The following is a 21,098-nucleotide window of genomic DNA, read 5'->3' as shown; positions in this document are numbered from 1 at the left end:
GAGCCAGCAAGGAGGTAGCGGCTCTGTCTGCCCGATGCTCTCACGGCCTCCCAGTCCCAGAAGCTTCTCAGGGCCCCCGGGGAGGGGACCGCACCGGGAAGCCGGCCCTGGTGGAGCCTGTACCACGAGAGCCCCCGCAGGGCCCAGGCGTCTGTCAGCGGTGCTGCCAGTGGGGCTTTTGGGGGCATCAGCCAGCTGGTCAGTTCAGGACTGGCGGGTGGGGGAGGTGGCCTGGGAAGAGTGGCCTGCCCAGGTTTTCACCAAGGCAGGCGGCTGGCTGTCAGGGACCGAGACGCTGATAACGCAGCCCTAATCCCCGTGGCTGACTGGCCTCCTGGTGCCTGGCTTGTTCGGAAGCTTTGCATGTGTCACACAACACCCAGGTGACACGACACAGCACCTGAGGGGTGCCGAGTCGGGCCGACCCCAGTGCCCGCCAGCAGGGCACCACCCGTGCACGAGGTGCGTGCTGGCTCACGTCTGTCAGCAGTGTGACCGGTGCCTCGGTTCCTGTACACGGAACACGGAGCAAGGTGGTGGTGGTGTTTATGCCAAGATGGAGTGGTCGTTCTGCATTTCAAAAATTGGTCAATGTTACTCTTGTAATTTAAGACCTACCTATTGATTTTCTAAGCCTCTGAAAACTCTCATGGATAAGGCATTATTGGTCGTATATACAAAACTGGGGCCAACAGAAGAAATAATTGGGTACTTCTTGACATGAAAAAAGCGTAACTAGAATTCCCTAAGGTTCAATGCTTGGTCTTGATCTCATTTGATGTTTTTAACTGATGCAGAAAGAGCTCATTAAAGTCTCAAGTGGGAGGAACCTGCATACCTTAGGTTTAGGCTGTGTTTGATGCCATCTTGCAAAAGGGCTTACACAAGTCTCTGCACCCTCACCAGGTGCAGGCGCCGGGCTGGGCGGGGGCTGGGGCTGGGACTGGGGCTGGGGCTGGGGCTGGGGCTGGGGCCGGGCTGGGCAGGGCAGGGCAGGGCTGGGCTGGGGCTGGGCTGGGGCTGGGCTGGGCAGGGCAGGGCAGGGCAGGGCAGGGCAGGGCAGGGCTGGGGCTGGGCTGGGCTGGGCTGGGCAGGGCAGGGCAGGGCCAGGCTGGGCCAGGCAGGGCAGGGCTGGGCAGGGCAGGGCAGGGCAGGGCAGGGCAGGGCAGGCTCGGGGAGAGCAGAGGCCCTCCTAGAAAGGCGTGGTGCCTCGGTGCTTAGCAGCTCTCGGGGGCCAGCACACAGCTCCCCAGACTCTCCCCTCCCTGGGAGCTCGGGGCCCGTGTTGCTCCCCTGAGCTCCCCTCCAGGTCTTGTCCTCTGGGGAGCCCACGTCGCTAGGCGCTGTGAGTGACAGCCGAGTGTCAGCAGGAGAACTCTGAGCACTTCGGTTGGCAGCGGTGGGAGCGCAGCAGCACTGCTCACTCCCACGAGGCGTCCCAGGCCCCCCCCCCCTCGGGCACCTCCTGCAGCCCGGAGCCGGCCTTCATCAGGCCTCTGTCCTGACGGACGTGCTCAGTCCCGGGCTGAGACGCTCGCTGCAGGGTCTGTGCCTTCCCTTCCTCTCCCTGCGACGCTGGAAGCTGCGGGGAGCGCGTGCCTGCGGTGTGGGAGTGCCCATCTGAAGCCGTGCTCCTCACTCTCTCGAGAGTGGCGATCGGAGAAGGGGCACTCCGCCGGCTGTCCCCGCAGGGTTCAGGGAGACAGGCCCCCAGGGACGAGCCTCCTGGGCTTCCCCAGATGAGGGTGAGGACGGCAGAATGTGGAGAGAGCACTGGGCTGGGGGCTGCCGAGGAGCTACGGGGGTCGGGGACAGGAGGGGGTTGTGCCTGCAGCAGGGGAAGCACCGAGAGGCGCCCAGGCTGTGCCAGCCCCCGGCAGGAGCCGTGGACTGGGAGTGCAGAACGGGGAAGCAGCAGCCCGGGCAGGAAGCCAGGGAGGGAGTGGTTGGGGCCTAAGTGGGCGATGAGGAGCCCCAGGCCCAGGCAGGGGCTGCGAGGGACTGGAGGTGTAAGTGTGCAGCAGGTGGAGGAGGCTGGAGGTGAGGCCTGCCCCAGGTGTCTGCCGGGACTGTGCGTACACGGCACTGCCAGTAACCGCAGCTGGGAACAGGCCCGCGGGGGTGGGATGCCGGCCAGGCGGCACAGGGAGCTCTGCTGGGGCCTGACGGGGATCTCAGGGCAGCCGTGGCCCTCGGAAGTCTAGGTCTGGAGGGTGAGAGGCAGAGGGCCCAGAACAGGGCCTGGGCGTTGGAAGGGGACACAGGTGACTCCGTTCACTGTGCATCCACCAAGTGCCAGGCTCTTTGCAGCTGCTCGGCAAACGGCGCCCTGCTCGCCTGGCCTCATGCCCTGCACACCCCAGGAGCCAGCACCGTCCCTGTTGTGCGCCAGAAGGGAGGTGGCATTCGTGCAGAACTGGGAGCGTGTGGCTGAGAGGGAAGGCGCGGACCCCTGCCGTGTGCCGACGCCTGGGCCCCTCCCTGTCCTCCCTGCAGCTGTTCTAGAGCCAGGGAGCCAGCCGCATTGCCAGCGCCACGGGGAGAAGCATCCGGCGTGTGCCCGCCTTGCCCGGGTCAGCCGAGCCTGTGCATCCGAAGTCAGCCCCAGCCAGGGGCTTCATGTGCAGTTTTGGCCCAGGCCCCGTTGTCCAGGTTTTTTTAAGGCGTAGCCAGAAACTCATGTTTTCACTTGTAAGTGTGCGATTTCTCGCAACCTGATATTAACAGTGTTACAAATGTTCTGAGACCCAAACCGCACACCTGTGGGCCAGATGCAGCCTGCACGCGGATTGCTCCAAGCCAGGACTTGAGGGCTTGAGGATGGTGCTTCAGGTTAATCTTGGTGGGCCTGGCCCTGGGTCTGCCCGCTGCCGTGTGCAGGGAGCCGCGAGGGCGTGCACCGCGACGCTGGCGGAGCCTCCCGTGCACGGCGCTCGTGTAGAGTGCTGGGACGTTGGAAGGTGTCCCGCGGGGCCTGGCGTCGTGGCTTCTGGTCTTTCTGTGCTGGGAAGCGCCGAGTTAGTGAAATCGCAAGGTTCTTTTTCTGGAAACGGTGGTGGTGGATTTCCAGGGGGAGGATCACATGTGTTTGGCACACGTTCTCGCTGGGGAGGGCTTTCCAGTAACTGTGGTGCCAGCAGGAACCCAGAGCTGAAAAGTAAACATTAGTCAGTCTGATTAAATGCGGAAAGCTACACCATGAACCTGCTTTGGTCAGGAGTGGATTGTAAAAATCTGGCTTTGGGTTTTGAGGAGAAACACACTGGGAGCAGAAGCCTGGAGGTGCCTGGCCACCAGGTCCATGTAGAAGCACCTTGGCAGCTGCGTCGAGTCTGCCGGCGCCTCGGTGGCTTCCTGGAGTTGGGCAGCTCCGGGGTTCTGGAGATGAACCTAACCCGAGGGCAAGACCTGGCCTCACTCGGCACCACTGAGCCACCCACCCACCCTCTCCTCTCACCACCACCAAATGCAGGTCAAGAAGTGAGGGTTGTTGGGTCCCAGTAAGTGCATCAGGGTTACAGAGCATTTGAGGGAATGAGGTTCATGTCTGTGGATGCCCCCCCGCCCCGCCCCACGAGTCGTGGCAGTTTTTAACACTGTATTTATTGGAGAGCTCCCGCCCACGGGCTCATATTGGCGGGGGACTCCACTCAGAGTTGGAACGCAATCCTGGTCTCCGTCTGGATAAAGGAGCCCAGCCACTTGAGCCATTGCCATTGCTTCCCAGGGTCTGCGTAGCAGGAAGCCGGGGTTAGGGAGCAGAGGAACAGGAACTGGACCCCAGGTGCTCTGAGACGTGGAGTCCCACCTGCTGGCTCAACCCCAAAGCCAGACGCCTGCCCCATTGGCCTCTGTAGGACGCTGGTCCAGAGCTCTGTCTGAACACCACCTCCCTGCATCGGTTCACGTCTTGTGTCCAGCAGGTGCTTCCTCGCTAGGCTGTCTTAGGGCATTTGTCCTTGGCTTTCGTCTGCACGCGAAGAGAGCTAGAATGTTGCTTGCCCTGGCCACTGGGCAGTGGCAGTTGTAACACAGGTGCCCTGTTCTTCAGGGACGTCGGAGGCTCCCGTCACGCCAATGGCACTTGCAGGCATTCATGCTTCCCAGAGGAGTGTCCACGGTGACAGTGTCGCTGCGGTACTCACCTTCCCAGCGTGCTGAGAGCGAAGGTGCTTGGAGGCAGAGGGGGCGTGAAGGCTTCTGCTTCCTCTCCTGTCCCTGTGTCTGCTCTCTGAACAGATGGGACCCTTAGAAAACCCACTGAAGGAAGGCATTGGGCTGTGAAGTCCGTCATTAGAGTCTAACCCACACTGTCCTAGGGACGCTCACGTTCAGACAAATTCTACGCGAGTGAGTGCGGGAATGTGGACGGCAGGACAGCCCGAGTCTGTGAATGCGAGCAGCTGTTGAGCTCACGATGACATGGACGCCACAGAACAAGCGACGCGCGCTCTGTCCAGGGCCGAAGGCGTGCCAGCGCCTACGTGTGCAGCCTGTGCCCAAGTCCCTTGCAGCGTTTCCCTGCCGGTCACAGGGCTCAGCCCACCTTAATGTCGGCACTGCAGATCTGGGGAGGAGAAAGCCCTTCGGACTTGGTAACAACCTTGATTTTGTTACAAGATTGCGTGTTTTTATTCTAAGAGAAGGGAGAGACTGCTAGATGTAATTGCTCGCCCTGCGGACCTGCAGGGCGTCACCTGACTTGGTTACTGTGGGAACCATGGCTTCTCCCGTCTCCCCTCAGTGTGACCCTCGCAGGCTGCCCACCCCAGGCACTGTCCCCTGTGGCAGCCTCCTCCTCAGTCCCTGGGGCCACCTTCCAGAGGGTCGGGAGCCCGTGAGGAGTGGGCACCAGCAGCTGAGACCCTTCGGCGATAGTTGGCCTGCCCTTGTCCAGGGAGACAGAGTGTGGCCCCGTCCTGCGTGGCGGTCCCAGCCCCACTTCCTGTCCTGAAGTCGGGAGGGAGCCGGAGGCGTCTTGGAGGCAGACGTGAGTCGTGCTCCTCTGTCTCCAGAGGCGCCCACGGCAGCCGAGGTGTGGGCGCCCAGCCGGGCTGCCTGCTGCTCTGGGTGACAGACCCTTCCCACAACCGTCAGCGCTCCCACCTCAGAAACAGACGTGTGTGCCCCCGGGGAGCTCGCAGGCAGGCAGTCGGGAGAGAGCACTCGGAGTAAATCATTTAAAATCTCGTTATCGGATCCTGGGTGGTGATGGAGAGGTCGCATTTTTAGCAGCGAAAAGGGAACCGAGCCTGACACAGGCTGAGGTTAAAGCTGAGGAAACGCGTTTCCACGGGGCTGCGGCGGGGGAGGGGCTGGGGATGGAGTGCACCGGGCGGCTTCTGTTTAATTTCTGATGCAAAGCCATCGGGGAGCCGTTCTCCTTCACTTTCCATTTCAGGGTCCTGAAACCCTGCATTTGTCTGCGGTGAGAGCCTGCGCTTTCTGCTCCCTGATGGATCAGCGCGGAGGGGGCTGCGCTGCCTTGCCAGGCACCCTGGGCTTCGGCATTGCAAGCCGGCTCTCGCCGGCTCCCTGGAAACCCAGTGCCCGCCTGGTGGCTGCTGCCCGGGGAGCCAGGGAGCGGCCAGGAGCTCAGACGTCCCTCAGAGGCCCCTTGCTCCGAGCTGTGATCAGCTGCTCACGGCTCCTCCCGCCCTGCCTCTCCCTGCCTGCTCACCAGGGCTGTGGGAAGTGCTAAGCCAGACACCTCCCCAGCTCCCTCCGACTTCTGCCAGCGCCAACCGTGAGAGCCGGCTGCTGCGCGGCGGGCCGCGTGGTCTCGTGCTTTTATAGGACCTACTTCCCCACTCATCCCAAATTAAGACTGCAGGTCCATCTCGATTTTTATCCTGGAACACGCAGCCAGCTTCGATCAGCCGGTGTTGTGCCCACCAGAGGTGCCGCTGTCGGCCTTTGAGAGTGTGGGCGCGCCGCGTTGTTTACTGGTTCCCTGAGGCTCCTCTAATCCACCCTTTCCTCTGGTACAAACTAAGCAGCCGGAGGCCCGGAGAGGGGAGCTGGCGTGTCCGCCCGCGCTTCACCGGTGGGCGCAGCTCGGCCCTCCGTCTTCTGTGCCGAGTGCAGCTGTCGGGTGCAGCGGAGCCGCTCCCTGGGGAGTGCCTGGTCGTGTATCCGTCATGGCTGCCTGGGTGCCCTCCTCCGCGGTACCTTGGACGCGTTCTGTCCCTCCCACGTTTACACAGCCCCGTCCTTCCATGGCACGCCCCAGCGACCTGAGGCACGGCCCCTGTGGCTTTGTCTCTCTGCAGCGGGAACATGCCATCCGTCCGTGACGGCTTCACGCCGAGGCCCTTTCGGAGAGGGCTGAGCTGGTGCGACCTCTGCTCGGCCCCAGCCACAGGTGCTATGAAGCCTCTTGCTCCAGGCCGCCTGGAACCTCAGAAAATCTGGGGACCAGCCACAGGTGCTATGAAGCCTCTTGCTCCAGGCCGCCTGGAACCTCACAAAATCTGGGGACCTTGCTACTGGGCTGCAACTTACCACGTTCCTGGGACGCCCCACGCAGCCGTGGCGAGACCACGTGGGGCAGGGGCCAGGACACGCTCTGCCTGCCCTCCCCCCACACACACACACTCATAAACACTTCCTTCTGTCTCCTGGAAGGGGACTTTCCATTTGCTTACGTTGCAGGCGTCTGTGGAGTGCAATTGCAGTAACTGACTTTGCTTCTGTCTTAGCCGCCTGAACACGCCCCTCAGCGCCTGCGTGTGCCTGCCGCCGGGGTTAGGGAGCACGCGGGGGCCGTCCGCCGCCCCCACTTTGCAGCCCGCCTGCTGCCTGCAGACGCTGGGCGGGCGGGCGGGAGCGAGCCGTCCCAGGGCTGTGCCGCTGCAGGTTTCCGCGGTCCTTTTGCTACTTGCAGCTTCACTTCTCTTCAAGTGCTCATTCCTGTCGGGTCCTTTATTGAGCCACTGGGAAAGGGGGCTCTCACGCCCAGCACGCGCTCCCGGTAGGCTGCATGGCCTGGGGTCCTCCCCAGGAAAACGCTCAGGGAGAGGAGCTGCTGCACTGGACACGACACCGTTGCACTGGTCACCACTGTTTCCGCAAGGCACACATTTCTAGGAGCAAAGGAGAGAAGGGCGGGAGGAGCCGTTCTGTCCGTGGGGAGCAGCGCCCTCCGGCCACACAGAGAGCAGGCAGTCTGCCTCCAGCCGAGGGCTCGTGCCGGCCACTGCTGCAGAACGGCACTGTCTCCGGCCCTGTCTGCCAGTGGCTCCACCGTGTCACACACAGTGTGACCTCTCAGCCTCACAAGGACCCCACGAGGGAAAGGCCATCAGTACTCAGCTCACAGATGGTGAAACTGACCCCAGGGAGTTGACCATGAGTGCCAAGGCCCCAGAAACCGGGCTGTGCTGTGTTGTGAGCAGGCGGCAGCCCCCTCCCTGGGCCTCGACCTGCAGGAAGGAGCAGGCTGGGAGGGGGTTTGGCGCAGAGGAGGGCGTGGAGCCAGCCCGTGCCTGTGGTCAGGGCTGCACGTCCCCTGCCCCTCTCCTTGTCACCCACTGGGCCGCTCTGGGCAGAGACGTTGCTTTCATTCTGTCTTGCACTCTAGTTCGGCAAGTAGTTGTTGAAGTCCTACTGTGTGCTGGGCCTCAGGGCAAGTGGTTGGGACACCCGGCACCACAGGGTGTGTGAGAATCTGGCCTGGAGAGGTGGGGCCTGGGCACCGCGCAGGCGTAGGAGAGGCAGGCAGAGCGGTGGCCCGGGAGGAGGGGCAGTGGGAAGGCTCCCCCTGGCAGGCGGCAGGCAGTGTGACTGTGACTTTAACCTGTTTTCCGGGAGAAAGGGTGTGACCAGCCAGCCGGCTGTGGCTGTGGCTGTGGCTCATCAGAAAAGTGGAGGAGGGCACTGGGCCGGTGGCGCCCAGGTGATGATCTGAGTCAGATCACAGGGGAGGCGCCCCCTGTCCACTGGGGGACAGGACACCCCAGTGCTGGGTGGGGAAGCACCCAGGGCAACCCAAGCCGGGGGTGGCAGGGTCCAGTGCACAGGTCGGGCCTGGGCGTCGGGCCTCACCAGCACCACGCGCTGCTGTGTGCCTCTAGGGGCACTCTCTGTCCCTCCCCTGAGCAGTGCTGGTGAGGCAGGCGTGTACCTGCAGCTGGGGGAGGGCCTAGCGCTGACCAGCAGGAAGAGGTGTCCGGTCTGCCCGTCCCCCACCCACCCCCGCCAGACTTGTGAAACTGCCACTGGTCGCTGGTGAGGTAGACGGCAACCCGCCAGAGACCGGGTGCTCACCGAGCCCTGGCCAGGCCCCGTGCGGCTCCATGAGGTACGGATCTCTCTCCCAGCACCCCGCCGGGAGCCCGGTGCTGCCCTGTAGCTGCTCTGTCTGAAAGGAATTCAGGATTGAAAGTTCATGAAAAACAAACAAACAAACATGCCTACAGGCATACATTCAGGGAAATGTGGCACAAAGAATCCCTCTTTGACCTTTGACCTGCCTGGCTTCAAAGCCAAGCCCTGTGTTCTCCAGAGGGGACAGGCGCTGCGACGCCCCGCGGCCCCGGCCCCGTTACGTAAGATGTGTTTATGAGGCTGCATAAATCACTCTGCGATGGGCTTTCGTGCCTGAGCCGCCGAATCGTTTCAGGACAGGACCCGAAGGGCTGGCTCGGAGCTGGAACAGGCGTGGGCGTCCGCCAGGCAGTGGGGTTGCGGGGCGCGCTGTCGAGAGGCCCCTGCCCTGGCTTGCAGACTCTCTGCTTTCCCAAGGGACGGTCACCTCTCCCTCGAACAAACACCCTGTCTCCTCCTCGGGAGGTCACTCAGCCCCAGGTGGGCTGTGGGAGCCATCAGCTTACCCTTGGCCTTCTGGGGCACCGGGGCCTGGGCTCCGGGTAGGGGTCCACAGCCAGGCCTCCTTCCCAGCCTCGCACTGCCCGGCCCAAGTGTTCCCTCCTGCTTCTCTGTGACGAGGGCGCCCCCGTGAGAGCCACCGCGGGGACTGCGGCTGTCGGAGACAGGGGTGCTGCAAGGGAGAGTGGGTGCTTTTCCTAAGCTCTCTGCTCTCTTGGTTCAGAGAGCAGAAACGTGACGTCCAGAGTGGGCAGAGCACGGGGTGCCGACAGCGTGGTCCACACCCGGGCCAGCTTGGGGCGCCTGTGCGCAGCCGCTCCTGTGCCCCACAGCAGGCCACCATCCCCCAGACCTGGCTCGGGGCACAGGCCTCCCTCCTTTCCCTGTGGTCACCACCCACTGATGCCCGGGGCCCCCTCTGCTCTCTCCGCAGGCAAGCCTGGGACCTGGCCGTGGACATCTGTCTGTCTCAGCTGCCGACCATCATTGAGGAAGGCACTGCGTTCAGGGTGAGTCCTGGGCGCCGCGCGGGCCTGCCGCTCTGGGCCCCGGGGGCACAGCTCCCAGTCTGGGGGCACCCTGGGGCTGGGCTGTCAGAGATTTTGTCTGTGTCCCTGGTGAAATGAAGCCAAGCAGAGCTGCAAAGATGGGCCAGCTGGGCCTTGAAGCCGGGCTTTGAGATGTCTCCTCAGTGCAGCCTGCCTGCTCTGCGGTCGTCTGCGTTTAGCCGTGAGTGAGTTTCCCGCGGGGCAGTGGACGCCCCTGGCAGCCTCTGGGGTGTGAACGGGGCCCCACAGGGGAGTTCCAGTCCTGGCCTCGTGTGGGCAGAGCAGTGCAGTGACCGCAGGGCCTGGGTCTCGTCTTCCTCGTGGTACCTGCAGCGGCTCACCCAGAGCCCTCGCCCCTCCCCCAGGTTCTTTCATTTGTTGGGCACGTGTAGCCCAGTGTCCCCAGGAACCCACAGGAAGGAGAAGGCACACGCTGGACATCAGCAGAGGGTGTGACGGGCACCGAGGGCCGGCCAGGAGGAGGCGGGCAGCCTGGACAGAGGCTGAGAGGCAGAGGCACTGTAGCGGGGGGCGGCTCCAAGCTGTCCACTGAGGCTGAGATACTCTAAGAGGCGGGGCTGGACCCCAGGGCCTCTCCCCCACACACTCACTCCAGCCCCACCCAAGAGACTGCCTGCGGGGCTGTGGCCGCCCTGGTCGAGCTAGGGACGTCCCTGTGCTCCAATGTCCTCACCCTGGGGGAGGGGCGTCGTGAGGACAGGCTTCTCTCATCGTCTTGGGCGTCTGTGGAGGACAGAGTGTGGCCACACAGGGTGCTGGCCCTGCCCGTGGGTGCCCACCTCCGCTCAGCCAGAGTGCAGCTTGCAGGCCCACCCTCCCCTTGGAAGGGCAGAGCCAGGCCGCGCTCCGGGCCTGGTTTGGTGGTGCCCTTCCTAGAGGGGGGCTGTCTGCTGCCGTGTCAGGTCCTGCGGTTTCTGTCGTCGGAAAGCCTGTTCCAGGGCCAGCGGCCTCTCCGGAGCGTGCCGTCCATTTCTGTTCTGCTAGGGCCAGTGTTTGGGAATAACCTCACCAAACCGGGGCTCAGCGCGGGGCAGGGTGGTGCGGGAGGAACAACTGACAGGCGCAGGCTGCCTTTCGTTTTTTTACTTTGAAACCATGTACCAAGCCTGCATGAAGCGGGAGCCCACAGCCGGGCCAGGGTTCTGAGCGCACGCACTCAGCCAGCAGCCGAGTGGAGCGGCAGGAACTGAGCAGCCCGGAGCCCTGCTCGCTCGCTCTGGTGCTGCCGCTGCCCTGCTTCTGCACGCGGTGCCGGCCGGCGCTGGAGCGGGCTCGTCCACCAGGCAGGCTGCCCTCGTCTGAGGGCGCCGGAATTCACTGGTCGGGGCTGTGGGCAGCAGCGCTCCGTTTCCGGGGTGCAGCCGTCGCGGAGAGTGTGGCCGGGCCAGGCCCAGGCAGATGGAGCACTCGGTCTCAGGGCTCCTGTCGGAGAGGTTGGCGTCTTGTTCGCGGTGGGTTTCGCCTCGGTTTTCCTCCTTCTGTGCACGCCTTGGAGGAGTATTTACCTTCCCTGCCTCGGATTTCTGCTCCCAGCCCCCACCCTCGTGCCAGCAAACGCCTCCCTCCTGTCTCACTGCCGAGTCTCACGGGAGGCCTGGAGAACGCAGGTGCATGCTTCTGCTGGAGCACCCATAGGCGTGAAGCTCGGGGCTGTAGGGTGCGCACCACACACGCATGCGCACACGCACACGCATGCGCACACTCACATGCACACATGCACACACACGCGTGCGCATGCCCCACCCTCCACAGACTGTGTGAGCTGTGTTGCTGTTCAGTGACGTAGCTGCTGTGGAGTGGCGTGGAGAGGCGTTCACATACACACACACGCATGCACACACACACGCATGCACACACACATGTCCCACCCTCCACAGACTGTGAGCTGCGTGGCTGTGGTGGAGCGGCATGGGGAGGCGTTCACATACACACACACACGCACACACACGCATGCACACACACATGTCCCACCCTCCACAGACTGTGAGCTGCGTGGCTGTGGTGGAGCAGTGTGGGGGGGCGTTTCCTGGAGACGTCTGCGGTGTTCCCTGATGGTTGGCAGAGTGTCACTTCCTGTTCTGCAGGCCACACACGTGTCTTCTTTGGGACACCGTCGGGTGTCTCGGCTGCTGCTCCCTGCTCTGCAGGCGTCTGTCCGCCCAGCTGTGCAGAGCCCTGGGTGTGGATGCTGAGTGACTTTCTTCACTCCGAGAGCCTCAAGCTCACTTTCCTGGTGTTTTCTTCTTGGTGAACAAAAATTCCTTAGTTTAACAAAATCCAGTTTTTGTCTTTCCCGGCCAGGGCTCCCGGCCTCCCGCGGTTGGAAATCTGCTTCCCCTGAGATGAAGGTTTGGTCGTGTGCCCCCGGGCAGGCACAGCGACACTGCCTCCAGGCACCCCCAGCCTGCCCGGGGCTGTCCGCGTGGAACCAGCGCCGTCCACGGGTGGGCTCTTTCCTGGTCCCATTGCGCCCCGCCCAGTGCCCCAGTCTTCATCCCACGTGTCGCAGGCAGGCGTCCGCGTCTCCAGCTTTGTTCTTTCCCAAGGTCGCCCAGGTCCCCTTGGCCCTTTGCGTTCCCGGTGGATTTGTCGTGTGTTCGTGTCCACAGAGGACCTGCCAGGACCTGGCTGAGACTGGGGTGGGGAGTAGCTTGGCCCAGGGGAAGTCGCCGTCACCTCGGCTGTAGGTGGTGTCTTGAGATCCTGTTTCCTGTTTTCTTTCTGTGTTTTTGTAAGTTATTCTCTGTAGCAGCTTCACTAAATCCAGTCTTTGTTTCAGTAGTTTGCCGGTTCTCTGCCTGGCTTCATCTTAAAACCTCATCATCAGAATCACAGAAAGATCCAGAATATAAGTCGCTGTCAGATAGGTGTGGGAAGTGACAGCGTTCAGTTAACCCCACGAAATTCGTGTTCACCGACTCGGGCGTCCTCTGCCGGAGGTGTCGAGTCTGTTCGCCGCGTGGGTCTCGGCCTGCCCAAGGTCATTTGTCTTCGTTTCTGCGGACACTCTGGAGGTGCCGGGAGGAGGATCCCGACGCGGCGGGAAGCTTGGGGCATTGGGCTTTCTCTGGGGAAGCAGAGCTGTCACGGGGAGAGTGGGTGTGCCGTGGACCACGCAGCCGTGGACGGCTGTCCCCTCAGAGCCACAGAGCTGTCGCAGGTGGCCAGTGTCTCACAGCCCAGCTCAGGGACAGCAGATGAGAGAAGAGGCGGGGCTGTGCGATTCTCTGACCCTGCTGTGTGTGTCCGTGCTGCCCGATCCCCTGCCCGTCTAGTGCTTGGGCTGACCACACAGCAGAGGCCTGCTTCTCAACCACGGGGGCCGACGGCGTGCAGTGTGGGAGGCGGATCTGGGGTGCCCAGGCAGGTCACGCAGGTGCTGAGCACTCAGGGGCTGGTGCCCCCCGCCCGCCAGCCCTGCCCGCCAGCCCCGCCCGGCGCAGGGAGTCTGACCAGCCTCTCAGCACGGCTGGGGCAGTTCAAGTGCAAAGGTCGGGGTTTTCTGTCTTTTTAAAAGATTTTTTTATAACTGAACATTCTTTTAAAAAAAAGATTTATTTATTTATCTGTGTATTTAACAGAGAAGGGGGAGAGACAGAGAGAAAGAGGTCTTTCATCCACTGCCTCACTGCCCAAATGGCCACAGCCGCCTAAGCTGGGCCAGGCTGAAGCCAGGAGCCAGGTCTCCCACGTGGCTGCCAGGCCCAGGCACGTGGGCCATAATCGCCTGTTTCCCGTGCATTAGCAGGGAGCGGGAGCAGAAGCGGAGCAGCTAGCACCAGAGCTGGGGCTCCGGTGTGGGATGCCCGCATTGCCAGTCCCGCACCACCGGCCCCGCGTCCGTCTCTGTGTGAAATGGACGACACGTGACCATCCGCGAGACAGAAACTGATTGAGCGAGCAGGGATTGTTGCTCCCCCATTCGTGGAGGAACGACACAGGACCCTGCGCTGTTCTTTTGTCTGCTCGGCCCTTCCCGGGTTTGCTGCTGGTTCTTCCCGGGTTGGCTGCCGATCCTTCCACCTCCGTGGAAGGGCGGTTCCCCCTGCCACTTTCCCCACTTCCGCGGGGGAGCGGCACACCGCCGGCCGGCTCTCTCGGGGGCTGCACAGGTATTCCTTCAGATAGATGTTCCCTCTAGATGTTCCTGGTGCATGTTGTCTCTCTCCTCCTTTATAGTCCTCTTCCACCAATCCCAACTCTGCTACCCACACACCGAGTACGCTGCTCTCCTCCAATCAGGAGCAGGATCAGCTCCTGCAGGTTATTGGTTGAACTGGAGGCAGCTGTGTAGAAGTTGTTTACTCCTCTCCCAGCGCCATATTGTGGGAGAGCAGATGCATAGAATAAGTCTTTTTTTTTTTTTTTTTTTTTTTTGGACAGGCAGAGTGGACAGTGAGAGAGAGAGAGACAGAGAGAAAGGTCTTCCTTTGCCGTTGGTTCACCCTCCAATGGCCGCCGCAGCCGGCGCGCTGCGGCCGGTGCACCGCGCTGATCCGATGGCAGGAGCCAGGAGCCAGGTGCTTTTCCTGGTCTCCCATGGGGTGCAGGGCCCAAGCACTTGGGCCATCCTCCACTGCACTCCCTGGCCACAGCAGAGAGCTGGCCTGGAAGAGGGGCAACCAGGACAGAATCCGGCGCCCCTACTGGGACTAGAACCCGGTGTGCCGGCACCGCTAGGCGGAGGATTAGCCTCGTGAGCCGCGGTGCCGGCCTAGAATAAGTCTTTTTTTTTTTTTTTTTTTTTTTTTTTTTTTTTTTTTTTTAATTTTTCTGACAGGCAGAGTGGACAGTGAGAGAGAGACAGAGAGAAAGGTCTTCCTTTGCCGTTGGTTCACCCTCCAATGGCCGCCGCGGCCGGCGCGCTGCGGCCAGCGCACCGCACCGATCCGATGGCAGGAGCCAGGAGCCAGGTGCTTTTCCTGGTCTCCCATGGGGTGCAGGGCCCAAGCACCTGGGCCATCCTCCACTGCACTCCCGGGCCACAGCAGAGGGCTGGCCTGGAAGAGGGGCAACCGGGACAGAATCCGGCGCCCCGACCGGGACTAGAACCCGGTGTGCCGGCGCCGCTAGGCGGAGGATTAGCCTAGTGAGCCGCGGCGCCGGCCTAGAATAAGTCTTAATTCCAGTAACTTAGTCTAGTCCGAGTTGCTCCCCACAATTCCCCCTTTCTTTTTATTTTTTGGCGTTGATACGCGCCTGTCTTCGGTGCCCCACGGCACACACTCTGCTCTGCTTGCTGGAGTTGCCCACAGGTGCTTACAAGCCCTACCAATCAGGCAAACCAAATCCGGGTCCTCTCTTCGCCATGTTGAGAGGAGGTTTTTAGGCGCTGATGCATGCCTGTGTTCGGTGCCCTGCAGCGCATGCTCTGCTCGAGCTGCCTGCAAGTGCTTATCGCCTTAATCAGGCAGACCGAATCCAAGCCCTCTCATTGCCATCTTGTGGGGAGACTTATTGGTTTTGATAACGTGCCTGTCTTCGGTGACCTGCAGCGGATATTCTGCTAGCCGCCCGCAGGTGCTTATCATCTTACTAATCAGGCAGACCGAATCCGAGCCCTCTCATTGCCGTGTTGTGGGGAGGCCTTATTTTTCTCTATTTCTCTATCTCCGGGCATTCCTATTTCTCTTATTTTACTTCTATCTGCCAGCATTCCTATTTCTCTCATTTTACTTCTAAATTTCTGTTTCTCTTATCCCCGCGGCTTCTCGGCGCCTCGCCCCGCGGCGGCTTCCCTGCTGTGCGTGGCTTCAGCCCACGCTTCTCTCATCTGCGCGGCTTCCCGGCTTCGTGCGCTCCGCGGTCTCCGCGCCCTTCGCACCCGCACCACGGCCTCCGCGCCAGCCCCACACTTCCTATCTACTCGCGCCCCGTGCGCTCTCTCCGCTTGTGCCCCGTGCGCTTTCTGTGCGCTCAGCGGCTTCCGCGAATCACAGCCTAGCTCACGTTTCCGCCATTGGTTGGTTTAGTTTTCAGTCTAAGTTCCCCAGGCTAACCTGGCGAAATCCAACCTAGCTTATGTCTCCGCTTTTCGGTTTGGCTTCCCGTCTTTTGCTCCCCGGGCTAATCTGACGGATTCCAACCTAGCTTGCGTCTCCGCTTCTGGTTTTAGTTTTTCGCCTTTTGTTCCCCGGGCTGACTTGACGAATCCCAACCTAGCTTACGTCTCCACTTCGGCCTGCCCCCGCGGCTTCATCCTCCCTAACATATTTTTCTCTACCCGGTATGTTTCCTAACTTTTCTTCCAACAGTATTCCCCTCTCATTTCTCCTGGCTTCTCCCCACAGTCTGTATCCGAGTCTAAGTTTCTTCTAGCTTTCACTTTCGCTTTCAACCATAGATTTCTCCTAGCTTCCCCGCCATAGTCCGTATCCGAGTCTAGTTTCTTCCAGCTTTCACTCCTAACTTCTTCCGGCACTTTTTCCGTCCGGCTTTTCCCTAGGCTCTTCCCTAGTCTCTCTCTCCGGTATTTTCCTACTTCTTCCGTTTCTTCCCTCCTAGGCTTCGTATCCGAGTCACGGCACCATTATGTCGCTCCCCCTCTTCATGGAGGAACGACACAGGACCCTGCGCTGTTCTTTTGTCTGCTCGGCCCTTCCCGGGTTTGCTGCTGGTCCTTCCCGGGTTGGCTACCGTCCCTTCCACCTCCGTGGAAGGGCGGCTCCCCCTGCCACTTTCCCCACTTCCGCGGGGGAGCGGCACACCGCCGGCCGGCTCTCTCGGGGGCTGCTCAGATGTTATCCGGATGTTCCCTTTAGATGTTCCTGGTGCATGTTGTCTCTCTCCTCCTTTATAGTCCTCTTCCACCAATCCCAACTCTGCTACCCACACGCCAAGTACGCTGCTCTCCTCCAGTCAGGATCAGCTCCTGCAGGTTACTGGCTGAACTGGAGGCAGCTGTGTAGAAGTTGTTTACTCCTCTCCCAGCGCCATATTGTGGGAGAGCAGATGCATAGAATAAGTCTTAATTCCAGTAACTTAGTCTAGTCCGAGTTGCTCCCCACAAGGGATGGAATGATCCGATCTCCCTGACTCGGGGAGGGTTCCCACGGGGCTGCTCCCAGCATACTTGAGCAGCCCCACTGGCAGGCAGCGGTCACTCTGGGGGGCCCTCTCCACCTCCACATTGACAGCGTGGCTTGCTGACCTGGCCGAAGTCGAGTCCTGAGTGGGAATGCCCTCCGCTGTGGAGCGTGTGCTGCGAGCCTGCCGTGCCCTGGGTCCCCGCCCCCTGGGGAGAGCAGGAGGGAGGAGAGGAGAGTCGGTGGGGGCAGGAGATGCACAGTTCTCGATTCTTCCGATTTGAGGCTCAGGGAGGGCAGGGCTGCGTGGGCAGTGGCAGGGCTTCCGGGGAGGGCGGAGCGAGGCCGACTTGGGCTGCTCAGGCCCCAGGCTTCCTCCTCGCCGGGCCGCTCTTTCCTGTGGGTGGCCTGGTCATGTGGCCATGACCTTGGCTCAAGGGCAGGTGGGCCTCCCCACAGTCCCCATGACGGGCCCTGTAGCCCCGCCCACTCTCCAGTGTGGCTCTCAATCCTCGGACCGCTGACCTCCCTCAGCCACTTACCTGTGGGTAGGCGCCTCACTCCCTGGGCACTCTGAGCCAGGCCCACGCGTTCTGGTCCACTGTGGCCTTGTTTGTGGCCACCCTCCTCGAGGAGGCTGCGGGTGCTGCCCCCAGTTCCCCGCACACACTCCCATGCGGTTCCTTGAGAACATGGAGGCAGCCACGAGAGAGCTCGTGCAGCCTCCCTCGTCCCAGGGCCCCTTCCTCTCACACCTCCCCCACCCGCCTCTCCTGCGAGAGCTGCCCCGCCCCCCCGTGTCCCAGCCCAGGCCCCCGCCTGCTGGACGTCCTCCAGGCCTTCCCTGCGGCACGAGGCCGCTTCACTGGACCTTTCTCGCCAACTCACGGTGTGCCCTTATTCTCCCTGCTATAAAATGTGTCTCTGGGGGCCGGCGTGTGGCGCGGGGGGTAAAGCCACTGCTTGCAGGGCCAGCATCCCATATGAGCACCAGCTCTCGTCCCGGCTGCTCCACTCCCAATCCAGCTCCCTGCTAATGTGCCCGGGAAGTCAGTGGAAGATGGCCCACATAAACTTGGCCCCTGCCACCCACAGGGAGGAGACTCCTGGCTTTGGTCTCGCCCAGCCCTGGCCATTGCAGGCATTTAGGGAGTGAATCAATGGATGGAAGACCTGTCTCTGCTTCCCTGTAACTCTGCCTTTAAAATGAAAAGAAGCGGCAACAGCAAGACGTGTTTCTTGGTCCGCTTCCTGGCCAGCCGCCGCGCGTCTCTCCCTCTGCACTGAGTTCCTGGGTCTGAGTGTCTGGCTCCTCCACGAAGTTTTGGACCCAGACCCGCTGTTGCCCAAGCCTGGGGCCGTCCTTAGTCGGCCATGACCTCAGCTGCTTAGCCCATGGCTGCTCGTCCTTAATCTTGGTCTTGCCCAACCCAGTTTTTGTTTTTTTTCACTTTGAAAGAGAGTGAGCGAGTTCTCCCGTCCACTGGCTCATTCCCCGAATGCCTGCAAAAGCCAGAGCTGGGCCAGGCTGAAGCCGGGAGCCTGGAGCTCCACCCACGTCTCCCACGTGGGTTGCAAGAACCCAAGCACTTGGGCCGTCACTTCTGCTTCCCAGGCGTCGCCAGTTTTGATGCCGCCACCCCCTGGTTCTCCCTGGCGCCCAGGCTGTCCCGTGGCAGGTGGGGGCCTGGGCTGGGACACAGGTGTGGCAGGGCAGCTCTCGCAGGAGAGGAGGGGTGAGGGAGGCCCCCTCCTCCTTGGCGGGTCCACCTCCCTCCTTGCATCGAGGAGCTGCAGGTTCCGTCCTGCATACTTTCTGTTTCTCACTAACTTGAAAGAGAAAAGAATCAGTGCGCCAGTGATGCCTGCACAAAACCCGAAACCCCGACTTCCCCCCAAAACTGCAGCCTCCCAGAGCCCCCGGCCGCAGCGGCTTCCCGCGGACGCCCACGGATGTGGTCAGCTCAGCAGGCCTGAGGCCGCGTCTCGGCATCTCCCAGGCTGAAAGCCTCGGGGTCCCCCGTGACCCCCTCTCTTCATAACCACGATGGGGACTTGCTCACCCCTGGCAGCTCTACCCATGTAATAGCCGCGGGTAGCCCCGTCTCCTCCTGCCACCTGCGTGTGCAGGCCTACAGCCTCCTCGGGTGACGACGGGGGTGGTGAAGGGCGAGGGCAGACTGCGTCTGGAGGTGCCGGGTGCGTGAAGGCCACGCTGGGTCGCTAACCAGCTCCCCCTCTGCCTGCCCCACAGCACAGCCCGTTCTTCGCTGAGCAGCTGACCGCCTTCCAGGTGTGGCTCACGATGGGCGTGGAGAACAGAAACCCCCCCGAACAGCTGCCCATTGTTCTGCAGGTGAGTTTCTGCAGGAGGGCCCGGCCGGCCGCGGTGTCCCCTGGGAGGAAGCGAGAGCCTTGCAGGCCGGCAGGCTCGGTCTCCTGAGACTGTGTGTGTGTGTGTGTGTGTGTGTGTGTGTGTGAGAGAGAGTGTGTGTCAGAGAGAGAGTGTGTGTCAGAGAGAGAGAGCGTGTGTGTCAGAGTATGTGTGTGTGTGTGTGTGTGAGAGGGAGAAAGTGTGTGTGTGAGAGGGAGAAAGTGTGTGTATATCTGTGAGAGTGTGTGTGAGAGCGTGTGTGTGTGTGTGAGACTGTGTGTCAGAGAGAGTGTGTGTGTGCCAGAGTGTGTGTGTGTGTGAGAGAGAGACTGTGTGTCAGAGAGAGTGTGTGTGTGTCAGAGAGAGTGTGTGTGTGTCAGAGAGAGTGTGTGTGTGAGTGTGTGTGTGCGTGCGAGAGACTGTGTCAGAGAGTGTGTATGTGTCAGAGAGAGCGTGTGTGTGTGAGAGGGAGAAAGTGTGTGTATTATCTGTGAGAGAGTGTATGTGTGAGAGTGTGTGTGAGAGAGACTGTGTGTCAGAGAGCGTGTGTGTGTGTGAGAGAGACTGTGTGTCAGAGAGAGTGTGTGCGTGTGAGAGAGACTGTGTGTCAGAGTGTGTGTGAGAGTGTGTGTGTGTGTGTGTGTGTGCAGTCGTGCATGGCCTGTGAACCCCCAGTCCCCTCCACGGTGGTGGCTGAGCTCCTGGCCAGCTGGCTACATACCTGTTCCCGAGGGCTTTCTGTGTCAGTGACAGCCGCCCTCTGCCCTCCATTAGATACAGACTGGGGACACGGTGGCCTGACCCCCAACTCCTGCAGTGTGCGCTCTGGGCGTTGGTGGAGCCGCTGCCTGCAGGGAAGGCGGAGAGGTGTGTCAGTCCCAGGAGGAGAAGCCGTCCCCACTGGATCATCAGTGGCGTCCTGGCCGGCACCCTGGGTCACTGGTGCAACGGCACGCCCGGGCCCTTTCCCACGGGGTTTATGGTTGCCTTAGGAAACGCAGTTCTCGGGGGTGCCATTGGATACCGGCCGTTGCTGTGGCCCAGGTCGTGGGTAGCTGCAGACCGCGGCCCGTCCGTGGGCTGGGAGGCCGGGTCCGTGGGTGCCCCGGCTAACGCTGGTGGGTGAGGAGCTGGCAGCCCTGGAGCTCCTTACAGAGCGCCCCCTCGGGACCTTGCTCACCCCGTGCAGTGTGTGCACGTCTCCAGCAAAGTGTGTGGTTGGGTCACGGCTGGTGAGAAGCTGTTGGATTCTGCAGTGTTGCCAAGTAAGTTTAAATCCATTGGTCCGTGTGACACTGAGGTCTCATAACCTCTTCCGAGAGAAGCTGGCCAGGGTGGTTTTGTGGTTGGGGCAGGGGCATTGAACTTGGGCCGGAAGCTGCTCCACAGGGAGTGACTGCCCCCACAGGCCTGTGTGCATTTGAACCCAAGTCAGCTAAGGAGTGCCGCTCACAGGGAGGGTGCGCCCCGAGTTCTGAGAGGCAGCAGGTGCAGCCAGCCCGACCGGGCTACTGTGCCTCTGTGAGGCCAGGACACGGGTCCCGGCGTCCACCTGTCAGGACATCTGCTGCTGCCTTCCAAGAGGGCTGTGCCTTCTGGTCAAGGCGCTGACCGCACGGGAAGGACGCGCCGTCGCTCTGACCGGAGCGTTGCTCACGGAGTGGCTCCGACTCTGCGAGAGCCAGGCACACGGCAGCCTTCCTTCCTGCTGGTCGCCGATTTCGCCTCCTTCAGGACTTGGCCCTGAGGATGTCAGCCAGCAGAGGGCGGGGCTGAGAGCAGGGAAGGTCCATCTGAACTGTCCAAGGCCCAGGAGCCTGCCCCCGGGGGCTCCCTAATCAGGCAGGCAACACAGGACGGGGCCACTCCTGCTGCAGACTCGGGTGCTTCCTCTGTGTGTGACTGCTGCTGCTGTGACAGCGTGCAGAGAATGCCAAAGTCCCCTCTTCCCTTGTGTGCAAGGGGAGCTGTCAGCAATAAGCAAGCAGAATTTCCTAACAGAAATTGCAACAATAACAAAACACAGAGCGCCGGACGCCAGTCAGAGCCGAGTGAGTGCAGGGAGCTGGCGGGCAGCAGCAGGGTTTGGGGCTTGGCTGAGCCGTGCTCCCAGCTCCCCGCGGCCACGTGGTCAGCAGCAGGTCCCGCCAGCCTGGCGGTCGCTTCCACAGCGGGGAGAACCCGGCCCCGGAGCGGCCACTAGGCCCAGCGCCCGACAGTCCTTTGTCAGTGGCCTTCCCTTGGCTTTGGTGAATGTCCATTTACAGTCCCCTCTCCCTCGACCCGCCAGAGCCGACCTGC

At 61.8% G+C, this 21,098-nt stretch overlaps 1 protein-coding gene across 2 annotated transcripts in view; it reads left to right on the top strand.

The window, feature by feature from the left end:
* Positions 1 to 21,098, top strand: part of RPTOR (regulatory associated protein of MTOR complex 1) — a 342,586-nt gene that overhangs the window by 241,993 nt on the left and 79,495 nt on the right. For both annotated transcript variants that reach the window (XM_070060172.2, XM_070060173.2), the window contains 2 exons: positions 9,263 to 9,338; positions 18,678 to 18,779. In XM_070060172.2, coding sequence (XP_069916273.1) covers positions 9,263 to 9,338; positions 18,678 to 18,779 — 178 coding nt within the window. The remainder of the gene's footprint in view (positions 1 to 9,262; positions 9,339 to 18,677; positions 18,780 to 21,098) is intronic.

Source organism: Oryctolagus cuniculus, chromosome 17, assembly GCF_051225735.1.
Source record: "Oryctolagus cuniculus isolate XC-2025 breed Fujian yellow rabbit chromosome 17, ASM5122573v1, whole genome shotgun sequence".
Classification (NCBI taxonomy): domain Eukaryota; kingdom Metazoa; phylum Chordata; class Mammalia; order Lagomorpha; family Leporidae; genus Oryctolagus; species Oryctolagus cuniculus.
The sequence above is the reverse complement of the archived record's forward strand: the minus strand, read 5'-3'. Positions and strand labels throughout refer to the sequence as shown.